Source organism: Momordica charantia (genome assembly GCF_013281855.1).
Source record: "Momordica charantia cultivar OHB3-1 chromosome 2 unlocalized genomic scaffold, Mcharantia_2.0 BLBB01000002.1, whole genome shotgun sequence".
Classification (NCBI taxonomy): Eukaryota; Viridiplantae; Streptophyta; class Magnoliopsida; order Cucurbitales; family Cucurbitaceae; genus Momordica; species Momordica charantia.
The window spans coordinates 8,674,749-8,688,804 of NW_028275160.1; the positions used below are offsets into that span (position 1 = coordinate 8,674,749).

Here is a 14,056-nt window from a genome sequence, read left to right on the forward strand (position 1 = left end):
CTTATATGCCCTATTTTGTGTGTAGAATCGGCCCTCACGGTTTGAGACTTCTTTTCGCCGGAGTTCTTTCATCGATCCTTGTTTTGTATAGAAGGATTTAGCATATTGGTACAAACTTTTCTCTTTTCATTTTATTTAAAGTTGGTTTATTGTTTCAATTGATCTATTGTCTTATGCATGTTTTATTTATAGTCCAATAATTAAATTTGTGTTAAATATATATGTTTGAAATTTACTTTTGATTTTGTTTAGACTTTGATTGGAATTAAGTTTAAGATCGTTCATGTGCATTGAAAAAGTATGTCTATTGTTTCAATTTATTTATGTATTACGTTTGAAATTTAGTTTAAATTTTATTTAGAATTTGCTTTGAATTAATTTTAAGCATGTTCTTATCAAGTTATGTTTAAGTTAAATTGTTAATGAAATATGTTTGCTTAGAGTTCTTTTTAAAATTATTCTTTGTAGGTTTTTTAATTGGAATAATGAAATTTTCTTTAAAATATGTTTGAAATTAGTTTTGTTGGGTAGAAAATTATTGATGACCTTAAATATATTAGAATTTGTATAAGGTTGGAGTAAAAAAGTTTAGGATTGTTAGATTTATGATTTTGTTGTGATGTATTTTTCTTATACATTATGTTCTTTCATTTGCTTATTATGTTAGTGATTAATTGTATTATACTTTTGACTAGGAAAAGTTATGGATAAAAGTTGGATAAAAAATACGGATAGGTTAAGTAAAGAATATACGAAAGGAATTAGATCATTCATTCAACTGTCGAAGAAGCATGTCGATAAAAGAAGGTTTACACGTTGCCCATGTAGGAAATGCCAAAACTTAGTATGGAAACTACCATTTGATGTGGAAGGTAATTGTGATATTTCTTTATTAACCATCGGTGCAACATAAATTCTCTAAGTTGTCTCCTCCAAGATACAACAATCCAACTGAAATGTTGTGTAGTTCAAATCACTATACAGTGAGAGGCTGAGCTCAAAGCCCTATGACAAAGAACACTCATCTTTTTGCCAATTGTTCTTAAAAGAGAAAAATAGAGAAAGTGGTGAATATAGAAGATACGTTGAATGCATTGTTTTTTGAGAGGGTAAGAAGAGAGGGATTTATACAAAACTAATTAATAAGTTTTTTTAACTTCGTTTAAAATAGGTTTTTTTACAAAAATTGATAAAACCTCTCAATCCTTAGAACTCTTAAATTAAATACCAAAAAAAAACTGACCTTTAATTATTGATAAATATTAAAATGGAACAACACTTTTTATATATATGCACAACATTTTTCGTATTAAATAGAAGATGTAATGAACGATGGCTTCCGGTTTTCAACTCCAATGTGTTGTTCAATCTTCGACAAGGCATCAAGAGTTCTGCCATGAATCTTTCCATGGCTGGAGCAGGCAAGTAAAGAGGCACCACAATTCCCTTTTCTCCCTCTCTGTTCTTAAAAGGTACAAAAAAGCTTATCAAACCAGGGATCACTCCAGCCCTTCCTGTTGCAGCTCCTCCATAAATGGCCTTTCCCCATCCAAAGTCCACCTCCTTCAACCCAATTTTCGTCAAGTCCGACACAAGGTACGACCCAACTGCAGTAAAATGGGGTCATCCTTTGATCACCATAAGATCTGCCACAGACTTCATGTACTCCTCAGTCACCTCTGCCTTAGCCTTCTTTACTAATTCTATAGCATAAGCCAATGGATTCTTACAGAGCTTGTTGACAGTGGTGAGTGCGGCAGGAAAAGCAAACGCATTACCATAGTATCCTGATGGTAAAGAGTTGAACCTTAAGCGTAAGTTCACGAGGCAAAGTAAGCGCACTTCCTCATATGGGTTGAGTTGAAGGGATGTGGTACGGAGGCGCCGTATCCAAGCTGTGAGGAGCTCAAAGGTTGAGCAATGGCGAAGGTGGGTGGGTAAGGTTTTGCGAATGGTGGATATCTCAGATGGGCCAAAAAAGGAGCGATGAACCATGTCGTTGAGGGGAATGGTGGTGTCTTTGATGCCACCAACTTGGTCATATTCATGGTGATGACAAATGACTCTGGGAGGGTCTCCCGCGTTTAAGAGAGCCCTTTGCCACACCGGAAGAACAGATGGAGTATGAGCTCCATGACCCATCTCTGCAATAGCCATCATGAATTGGACAAGACCAAAACCATCGCACATTGTATGATTTAGACGAATAGCAAAAATAAAACCACGGCACTTGAGTCGTGTCACCTACATTCGGTCATAGTTTTAAAGTTACTCTATCCTAAGTATCATCTTATATTACAATGACGGTTTGTGTATTAATTAATTAGTTTAAAAGATAAGAATTGAAGCTTTTTTAATAACAACAAATCTCGTCTAAAAAATAGCAAAATTTTAACCTAATAAAATACTTTGTAAAAATAACATAAATGTAAGAATTCATGTATCAATGATATACTATACATCAGTGATGTACTTTATCAATATATAAAAATCATTTGCATATCAGTTATATATTTTTATCAATAATACAGAAAAGCAATAAGTGTAATAGTCAATTTTTCTAAAGCTACAATTTATTCCATGAACATTTGTTAGGTCCTTATTTTTTTAATGTGGCCTTATTTTTTTAATGTGCACGTATCCCAGATATAGGTATAGGTGCATAAGGGCCATAGGCAGACTCTTGGATAATAATAAGAAAAAATGTGGGATCCTACAGTTTCAATATGGTGATTTTGTTTGGGATCACCAATCTAGATATATCGAAAAGAATAGGATGACACTAGGCCTGAGATCATGAAATTTTGAGATTATAAAAGTTGAGTTTCGAAATATTCAAATTGGTGTTTATCGGTAAGCATCCCATCTTGATGCCACTAAAAATTTGACAATTCTTTATTTTTAATAAAATATATATCTTTTCACATTACTCTCTCGACGTATATGCATAGGCAAAATTTTAATGATGGTCAGAAATAAGTAGTAACCCGTAAGCATTTAAGTATTATCGATAAAGAAAGTTGTGATTGGACTGAAATAAGCTTTGTTTGGGAATGCCAAAGTGGTATTTGGTCTGTGGAATTGAGATTTGTGATTGAACTTAGCAATCAAGCTTAAGATGAAATCTTCCTCTGAAAAATGGCAAACTTTCAATTGTATTAATCAACGAACAAAATTAGACTCCTAAGTTTTCAATAATAAAAATCTTTAAACTTTCCAAAGTGAAAAAATTGGACTTTTAAATTTTCAATGGATAAAAATACTAATCACTAAGAAGAAAGAATTGTCAACATGCAAAGCGAGCATAGCTCAATGGTTATTGACATATATCTCCAATATAGAGTTGTATTCTATATTTTCAATATTTTTCAATGTGTGTTTTATACTAGATTTTGAAATCTAATCTAAATTTTAGATTTGTTAAAATTATTTAGTAACATATTAATAAAGTAGGGTAATTACCAACTAAATATTTATTTCAATCTAAAATATTATTAATTATTTATTGAAATATATAATTATTATTTTACAATATTATATAATTTATAATATATTATATTTTACCGGGAATGAGTTTATTATATGAAAGAATATATTTACTAAAATTTTTATCTTTTTAAACTAATTCTGCAGTTTAAAATTTCCAATTTTGTTTTCATCATTTTAAATTATTTAAAATTTATACATACATTAATATTACGACTCATTTTTAGAGATGGCAACGGGACGGGCCCGTTGGGGATTTTTCTCCCATCCCCAAAATTTTGGGGGCAGGGGAATCGGTCCCCCTTATAAATATATTTTTTTAATTCTTAATTTTATTTTTTAATTTTTTAATTAATTTTTGTTATGACTAGCATAAAAAGTGAAGAAAAAGTGGTTAAATGGAATATTAGCTTGAGTTTTTTTTTTAAATTAAAAAGTATTTATAAAATTAATATATATTAATATTATTATATAAAAAAATAGAAAAAATAATAAAATATTAAACAGGGCGGGAATAGGGACAGGGTAGAGAATCCTCCCCCGTCCCCATCGGGGACCCGGATTGGGATCCCCGGTTTGACCCCGTCCCCAGTCAAACCAGGAATTCCTCCAACCGATCGGGTCGGGTACCCACGGGGATCGAGTCCCATGGGTTTTTTTGTCATCCCTACTCATTTTATTGTTCTATATTTTATCTATAACTCTTCCGTATTTTTTTCAATTGAAAAATAAAATTTTAACTAGAGTAACAATCGTGGTTTCAAACATTAATTGATTATTAGTATCATTTAAAAATTATGTTCATCATTTTATTTTCTATATTTGACAGAATAATTTCATCAAATATTATTTGAAATTAAAAAAAACTCACACACATGTTGCTAATTCCTACAAAATAAAGGAATCAACTATACCAATAAAGGACAATTAAGAATCCCATTAGAGTTTGGAACGTCATAAAGAAGCTCATCCATGCATGAAAATGGGGTTGAAGAGCATTGTTGAACTGTTCTAGAGTCACGTCTGCATTTGCTTCAATGAACAAAATTCCTTCACCCGTAAACAATTTTTTACCAGACCCTTCTCTCAATCACCCTGCAAAAGGGTAGTAAAACACCAATGTCTTTGTAATAGCCTCTTTTATTATATTCACTGGGTCTCTCCCCTTCATATTTGGATTATGTTGATAGAAAAATATTAGTGGTAATTGAAATCTTAAACTCTCTTGATCATCGATATCGGAAAGTTGTATGTATTCGTGGGGTATAAATTTTGCTCGAAGAATTAGTTGTGGTTCACATCTTTGTACTTTAAAGAAGAAAGCAGTGGCAGAAGCCATTGCAATTAGAAAAGAATGGATTTGTAAATGTATTGATTGTTGAGAGGGAAGAGACGACCAAGAATTGTGAGTGTGGGGGCGGAATAAAGCTTTATTTATAGAAAGTTTTCACTTTTAGTATTATTGGTAAAAGTTATCCTCTCAATTTCTTTAGTATATTTTTTGTCTCGCTAAAAAACGCATTTAAATTAATTTTAAACAAAGTTTGAAAAAAAAAAGTTTTAAAAACTAAACTACTCTTTCTTTTTCTTTTTTTCTTTTTTTTTTTTTTTAATTTGGCTTACATTATTATGAAAACAAACCAAACAAAGAAACTGATAGATGATAAAAGCAGTGTTTATTAAGTTTAATTTTCAAAAACAATGAAACTAAAATAGTTATTAAATGAGACTTAAATTATATTAAATACTTTATAATTACTCTGCACAAGATGGTTGCTTATTCTTTTTGCTTCCGGTGGGATTAACTTTTTGTTTTCGAACAAAATTAGGGCAAACCACACCAACAACCCATTGAGCTTTGATGGCAAAGATTGGTCCTTCCATTAAATTTGTTATTATTTAAAAAAGTTCAATAGATTTTAACTACCATTGATTAACTTTTATTTACACTCTCTTTCATTGAATCAAAAAATTTAAAGATAGAATTAAGGGATGAAAATCTCGCACTCTTCTTCAAGAGGAGATTATAGAACCGAGTAGAAGAAATAAGGAAAACAACATTACCTTGTAGCCTCCAAAATTTCCTTATTTTATATGTGAGACTCGTATACGTGAAGCTAGATTATTATCATCAGATCTAAGACAGAGATATATATCTTTCATGAAAAGATCGAAGGTTTAAATTTCTACTGTTAAACTCAAAAAGAGAGAAAAAGAAAAAAAAAAGCTTCTCTTCATGTCTTGGACAATGAAGAGATAGTGCAATTACAAGTTATAAGGATTAACGAATACATTTTGGACTATTTTGTTTTATGTCTAATTTTATTATCAAATAATTATATTACATTTAATTTAAAAATATCAAAGAGTTTGAGAAATTTCAGCATTCCAATTTAAGAGAATATATATATATAAAATTTAAATCATAGGGTATAACATACTCCCTGACTAAAAAATCGTGAATTTGAATCTCCAACTCCACGCATCTTTTTTTATACTAGGAAAAAGTAGAATGTGAAAAATTCTTTCTATTTACATAAATTACTTCAATAAGTATTATCATTATTAAAGGTTCTTCTTATTTACATAAATTAATTCAGTAAATATTATTTTTAATCATATTAATTAAAAAACATCAATATATTAAATTATATTTACATGAATTTACTAAAAGCTATGTACTCACAATTTTTTTTGACACGTACTCACAATTAATTGATTAATTAATTATTATTAAATTTAAATCTTCAAAGTGTCATTGATTATCCATTAATTATAACTCACTACAATTAATTTAATAAGTTTAAAAATAGGCTACAATTAAACGTTATAACAACCAGGTAATATATCATTATTATTTTATAAATTTTTTTAGTAAAATAAGGTGTGGATTCGAACTCAAGATTTTTTGATTGGAACAATATGCATTAACCGATTGAGCACAGTTTAAGTTGATATTATTATTTTATAATTGAAAATTATTATATTCAGTAAATTAAAGATAAGCAATGGTATTATATTCAACAATTAAATATAGATTTTTCATGTTTTTTGGAGGAAAAATCAGGACACGCTACATGGACCAAGAGTAGTAGTCGGCTACGGACCTACGGAACTCACTACCTATGACCTAGAACTTCAAGCAAAGGAGGGAGGCCCTTGGCTCGTCTTGCCCAACTTTAGGGTACGGACCTGCAGAGCTCACTACATATGATGACCTAGAACTTCAAGCAAAGGAGGGAGATCCTTAGCTCGTCTTGCCCGAGCTAATAATCCAACCGCTCTCACGAGCATTTGGGAGCAATTCAAGCGAAATAATAATGGTTGTCAAAACTGGCTTCGCGATCTTTACGTTGCTGTGATATATTTATGTAACTGAGATTCACACCCAATCCTATAATTACACCCTCACTCCACTCAATCAAATATGCAATTTTGTCTGAAATCGCCCTAGAGATTTGGACTTTGGACTGACTTGAGCGTCAGATTGCTATTTCTTTGTTTGCAGGTTGTTTGATCAAGAAATTTACCAAGTTGCAAACCTCGACTCGGAAGGTAGACTGACCTGGCAGATGAGCTGGTACTTACTGGACAAGTGACCTACAAAACAAAGAACACTCTGACGCCTAAGTTAGGAAGAATCCAAACTATATCTTTGAGAGAAATATATTGTTCGCATACCTGAAATAGGAGCAAATGATCTCACATTATAAGATAGGGATCTCCGATAAGGTTCCCGACAACGCCTCAATGGCTCTTTAAGGTTGCCATGAATTGCAGCGTGTTGTGGAGTTTGTCGGAATATAAGGCTGAGCCGAGTAGCTCCAGGTCGGTTCGACCAAAGAATGGGAACAGGATCAAGAGAATCTTGATCGTCTCGGCCCTTGAGGGTGTCGACTCGGTATTGAGGTTTAATACCGAGACAAGTAGACTTGTCCTTATCATCCCAAAGCCACATGTGTCTCCTCCTCCAATCGAGATATGCCACATGTGAAGCTGAAAATCACCTCGAACACGGGTTTTCTTGTTCAGCTCGCTCTACCTAACTCGCCCAATCAACTTGTTCGTATCTCACCTCGTAAAATTTGATAGAAACAATGTTTTGCTACTATAAGAACGAGATTTTTCTATCATTATTTCACCAACAATTTAAGCTCTCTATTATTTTTTCTCTACTTTTAGTTTGATATCATTTGCTTACTTTTTAAAGACTTTTATCTTAATTTCTAAAGTAACCAAAACACATTACGTGACACATTTAGGGGAGCATGAGATCATGTGTTAAAATTAATATTTTTGAGATGTTGCAGTTCCATAATATACTTTCATGAAGTTGTATAATGGCGTTTGACTGGCCATTATCCAAGTAAGTTATATAGTTTTGTTTGTCTAATAACTGTGTAGAAACTTTTTAGTTCTTAGTTTTCTTCTTTGTTACTTTTTTTTTTGTGCTTTTTAATTAGCCTTATCAAAAAATTAAATTCAAGAAATAAGAAAAAAAAAAGAAATTCTACGTGCAATGTATGTGGTAATGTAACAGAAAAGTAAGTTTAAAAGAAAGATGTGACTTTTTATAATTACATAAGTTAAAAAAGTTTAATTATTACCATTAAAAGTTCAAAAAGAAGGCCGATAGGTACTATTTTTAGTTTTCAAAGAAAAGTTAATCACAAATAAATGGTAGAAACTAATTTTAAAATTTATTGAAAGTATAATTAAATTTAGACATTTGAAATATATGGACTAAAATAGAACATGTCTCAAAACAGATAAAAATAATATTTTAACTAAATAATAATTGAAAGGAATATGTGTCAAATTACAACTAAGCTATGCTTATCTTCGCAATTAGAATTATTATTGATCTCTAATTAATGTTGAGAAATAATGTGGAGCCAAAATGAAAAAAAAGAAAGAAATTAGCTATTGGCCTAAAAACATACAGCCCAACACATTGATCTTTCTTCCCCTTTTTTATTTTATTTTATTTTATGTAAAAGTAATATATAGTCTTAGGCGCCTAACTATTTAAACATACCAAGAGAGAATTTTTGTGAGCTTTTCAGAGGGGAGGTTTGTTTCGCGAGAGAGTTCTTCCGTCAGGTTTGGCACATAGAGGTATTGAAGAAAGAATTTGGCTTTTTGTAATTCCGTCAAATTCACACCAATTTTATAGAATAAAATGAATCGATGAAACCTGCAAAATAGAAGAGTACTAAAGCCAGTGTGGCTCTCCCCACATAGGTCCAATGATTAAGCCAAAATCAGAATAGTCGAATAAGAAGAATAAGATATTTTTGCATAGTAATAACTAGTAGAGATTTGTAGCGTACCTCATCGAGTATTTACTTTTAAAATGTTAAGACCATTAGGATATCTTCTCCTTTCGAATATATGATATATTCTCCTAGAGGAAATTCGAAGACCATCAGTATATATTCTCATTTTGAATTCTGAATTCAAATCGTAGAAAATAGAGATTTTTTCATCCATAACAAGCTTCAAGAAGCTTGTACAATAATTCGTGAACATAGGTGAAAGGAATTATTGTAGAGGGTTTATAAACTTTTAAAAATTTTCTCTGTCATTTAGTGAAACCTGCTGGATGTAGCCTATGGGTGATAAATCTGATGTCAATTTTTCTTTCCTATCTTGATACTTGAGGTTTAAGTTGGTTTATCTATTATTCGAACTTAGTTCCATTTTATTTAATTCAATTATAATTGAAACCAAAAATTGATATGAAATTAGTTTACATATATTGTCTAGAAACTATGATTGATATAATATTATATTAGTTTGCTTGTTTGATCTGTAATTCAATTAAGTCACAAATAGTTTTGATTCCAGTAATTTGCTTCCTGTGGTATTGAAATGTGACGAACATTTGACATGATTACATATTAATCAACCTTTTTTCCTTATTTTAAAGAGCAGATGGAATGGTGGTTCCATTATGGTTTTGAGTTTCACAAAGCAGTTGTTTTGCCTTCAATAAGACATCTTCAAGTTCAACCACAAATCTTTCCATGGCTGTAGCAGGCAAGCAAAGAGGCACCACAATTCCCTTTTCTCCCTTTTTGTTCTTGAAAGATATAAAAAAGCTTTTCAAACCAGGGATCACTCCAGCCCCTCCTGTTGCAGGTCCTCCATAAATGGGATTTCCCCATCCAAAGTCCACCTCCTCCAACCCAATTTTCGTCAAATCCGACACAACGTACGACCCAACTGCAGTAAAATGGGGTCGTCCTTTGATTATCATAAGATCTGCCACAGACTTCACGTACTCTTCAGTCACCTGTGTCTTAACCTTCTTAATCAATTCTACAGCATAACCTAATGGATTTTGGCAAAGCTTGCCAGCGGTGGTGAGTGCTGCAGGGAAAGCCAGCGCATTACCGTAATACCCTGATGGCAAAGAGTTGAATCCTAAGCGCAAGTTTACGACGCAAAGAAAGCGAACTTCCTTCTTTGGGCTAAATTGAAGGGCTGTGGTACGGAGGCGCCATACGAAGGCTGAGAGGAGCTCAAAGGTGGAGCAATGACGAAGGTGGGTGGGTAAGGTTTTGCGAATGGTGGATATCTCAGATGGGCCAAAGAAGAAGGAGACATGAACCATGTCGTTGAGGGAAATGGTGGTGCCTTTGATGTCACCAACTGGGTTATATTCATGGTGAAAGCAAGTGAACATGGGAGGATCACTTGCGTTTAAGAGAGACCTTTGCCACACTGGAAGTACAGACGGAGTAGGAGCTCCACGAGCCATCTCTGCAATAGCCGTTATGAATTGGACAAAACCAAAGCCATCACTCGTCGTATGATTCAAACGAATAGCAAAAGTAAAACCACCGCACTTGAGTCGTGTCACCTGCATGACCAGTTTAAATAATAAAATCAGATATAATTTTACGTTAATTTAGCCATTTCTAAGGGTTCGATTTTCACTCCACATTTTTATTTGACCATGTACAACCACCATCTATTTAGTTGTCACAAATAAAAATTGATGATAATGAAGAACGATATAATGGTTGAGAACCATCATTAATCTAGGTGTCAATAAAATCCCTGATCTTAATAAATAAATAAAAAAGAAAGAAATTCCATTAGAGGAAGAAGTTATAAAGATTTGTCTATAAAATTCAGAAAAAACTCCCAACTTAACTTATTTTTCTTTATATTGGCCGGAATGGCCGTTTTCTTTCCCTTTTTCCTCTCCATTCCGGCAATGATTCCGGCCGGTATATTGGCCGGAATGGTCCAGAATTAATTTTCTTCTTCTTTATTATGGCAGAGCTAGAGCAAGCAGTGGAGAGAATTGTCCAAAAAGAACGCACATCTCTCTATTTTTTAAAAAAAAAAAAATCTTCACGATCTAGAGAGAAGTTGAACTTTTTGTTCTAAGAAAAATATTTTTGTCTAGAGAGAGGTTAAGGAATAAAGAAAGAGAGGTGAGAAGGAATGGATAGAAAATAATTTCAAACTCGGTCTCTCATCGTTTGGGATACAGACATTTTTTTTCTTTATACAAAAATTTGGAGATACGAGGATCGAACCTCCAATATTGAGAGAATGAGTATATATCAATTAGCGCTGAGTTATGCTCATATAACATGACTCGGTCTTAAAAGGTAATAAACAATTCTAAAATATCATTTTTTATGTACTTTTAATTTTGATTAAATATTTAATTTTATATTAAAAACTACAATACCTATCATATCATAAATAATATATTTAAATAAAAAACTACCGAAAATATTTTTAAACTATTTTATCCTCGGTCAAATTTTAAATTTACAAAATATGTCATCAATAATTATTCATAACTAGTAAATTATAATAATTAATCAATACGTGAAATGTGAAAAGGTGGACTATAAAAGGTTTTGTTATTTCAAATTTTCATGAATTTAATAATTTTCTCCTTTAATTATTTTAATTAATATTAGAATTTGTAACTTTTTCGTCCATCACTATTAAAATGTGTTCTCTTCTACGGTTTCTCCACCAATTGGACTTTATATTTTAAGAACCCCATGAATATAGAACGATGAATAACAAAAGTCACGATTTTGAGGGACAAGTTAAGAATCCCGAAAAAAAGACCTTAAAATGAACCTTAAGACTAACTAAAATGAACCAAAGCTTAAAATAGAAGGATCAAAATAGTATTATATATATATATATATAGACACACATATATACATATATATACATATACATACATACATATATGACTTACCAATCAAACCATTTTTTGCTGTATACTAAAAAAAATTTACGGTGGAAGTATTTTAGCATAGGAATTTTAAATAAATTATTTTTTTTATATCAAAAAAATTGATTAGGATATATTTCAATTACATTTTAATTTAAAGTGATTTAATTTAATTATAGAACATAAGTATTGTTATAATATTTATAAAAGTAATGGACAAATATAATAAAAAAAACTGTTTAAAAAGAATATGTAAAAAAAATTAATTTTCAAACCAGCACTCCTTGTATTAAATGTTGTTTAAAATGTGAGTTTAGGGGAAAAAACATTAATTTCTCTTTGCCATCCCTTTAATTTTTAATTTTGAAGTCTAATTTTAGTTCTACTTAAAAAATATATCTAATTTTAGTTATCTAATAAACATTTTGACCCTTTGAATATTCTAATTACATATTAAATTTACAATATCTTGATAAACTCGATAAATTTTAATTATTTATTTTGAAATTTGACATTACTTAATATTTACGATATATTCAAATCTTTTCATATGACTCCTTTTATTGTTTTAATTGTTGCTTGTAATACTACAATTTTAATAGAAATAGTATATTTTCTTTCAAAAATTGATTATTAGTAGCATTTGAAAATTACTTTTATTTATTTATTTTTATTTTATATATGGACTAAGTAATTTGAGTGCTAACTATTCTAAAATAAATTAATCAACTATATACCTGAATGAGCAATAAAGGACAGTTAAGAATCTCATTAGAGTTTGGTACGTCATAAAGAAGCTCATCCATGCATGGAAATGGGGGATGAAGTGCATCATCGAAGTGTTTTAGAGTTACGTCTGCATCTGCTTCAATGAACAAGATTCCTTCACCAGTACATTCTACAAACAACTTTCTACCAGGCCCTTCTCCCAATCTACCTGCAAAAGGATAGTAAAATACCAATGTCTCTGCAATTGCTTGTTTTAACACCTTTACTGGATCTCTCCCCTCCATGATTGGATTATGCTGATAAAAATGTATTAGTGGAAGCTGAAATCTTAAGCTTTCTTGGTCATCAATATCGGAAAGTTGTTTATATCCATAAGGTGTAGGTTTTGCTGGAACAACTAATTCTGGTTTACATCTTTGTACTTTGAAGACAAGAGTAGAGGTTGAAGATATTGCCATAAGAGGGAAATGAGTATTATTTGTATATATTGATTGTTGGGAGGGAAGAGAGGGTACGAATTGTGAGTTTGGGCAGGAATAGAACGATATTCATAGAAAGACGGAAAAAAATGATTTTCCATAATCACTACAAGAATTTATGATCTTTAGTGACAAACAAAAAACGTCGCTAAAGCCTCAAATGCGTCAGTATTTAGTTTTAGCTAAGCAAATGGTTTCAACGCATCATCTACTTGTCACTATAGGTCTATATATTGTTGTAGATCTACAGTGACAGTAAATAGTTTACCTTACAAAGAAATAACACATAATTTGGAATGAGTAGTTACAAGCTTAATTTTAAAAAAATAAAACAAATTTAGTTGTCCAACCATGTCTAAATTATATTTTAAATACTTTCTAGCTACTTAACTACAAAGGTGACTTATTCCTGGTTAGTTTTGGTGGGATTAACCGCACAAATCACACCACGGAAGACACACAGTGAATGATTATTATTACCCTTCTAAACTTTTAATTATAAATATTAAACTCTCGAACTTTAATGGTATAAATCGGTCCCATCCATTAAATGTTGTTATTATTTTAAATTTTTTTTAGTAGACCTTTAAATTCCATTGATTAACGTTTAATTACATTCTCTCCATTGATTAACCCCTATCAAGAAAACCCCAGTACTGCTCACATAAAAAATCCAAAAGACAGATTTAAGGCATGAAAGCCCTCGCAACTCTTCCCCACAAGATAGGACTTTGCACGAATCTTTTGTTTTCTCAGAGGTCCAACAATGTGGGACAAGAGGAGCTTACAAAATTACTCATATCCTCAATTTCTAGAGCAGAAAAATCGAACAACGAAACGAAACAGTCGAAGCCTCCCAAATTTCCTTTTACATATACTAGTTAGTATCACATGCATTGTTCGTGTTTTTTAATATTTTATTTCCTTTTACTAGTATCACATGCATTGTTCGTGTTTTTTAATATTTTGTTGATACTATGGTTTAAAAATTATTCAATGTAATATATAAAATAATATAAAAATATAATATTATCATTATTATTAAATAATTTAAATAAGATGTTATTGTTTGTTAAAAATGTATTTTTCAATGTAAAGAATTAGAGTACTACGAGTGAAAATTAAAACTAAGAGAAGAAAT

At 31.1% G+C, this 14,056-nt stretch overlaps 1 protein-coding gene and 1 pseudogene across 1 annotated transcript; both read right to left on the bottom strand.

Moving 5' to 3' along the window:
• Window positions 1-1,309: 1,309 nt before the first annotated feature.
• On the bottom strand, window positions 1,310-4,828 carry LOC111017266 (benzyl alcohol O-benzoyltransferase-like; annotated as a pseudogene).
• A 4,443-nt stretch (window positions 4,829-9,271) lies between these two features.
• LOC111017183 (benzyl alcohol O-benzoyltransferase-like) lies at window positions 9,272-13,021 on the bottom strand. Its single transcript, XM_022292859.2, has 2 exons — window positions 12,445-13,021; window positions 9,272-10,354 (listed from the first exon to the last, which is right to left on the bottom strand). Exons 1-2 carry the CDS (start codon window positions 12,892-12,894, stop codon window positions 9,413-9,415), a joined length of 1,392 nt encoding a protein of 463 aa, XP_022148551.1. The 5' UTR covers window positions 12,895-13,021; the 3' UTR covers window positions 9,272-9,412.
• Between the last annotated feature and the right edge of the window lie 1,035 nt (window positions 13,022-14,056).

What these genes read in the sequence shown, in the direction of transcription:
- LOC111017183 (XM_022292859.2), bottom strand. Translation starts at nt 12,894, where the DNA reads ATGGCAATATCTTCAACCTCTACTCTTGTCTTCAAAGTACAAAGATGT. An exon ending in GTCCTTTATTGCTCATTCAG is followed by an intron (nt 10,355 to 12,444) that starts GTATATAGTTGA and finishes CTGGTCATGCAG; the next exon opens with GTGACACGACTCAAGTGCGG.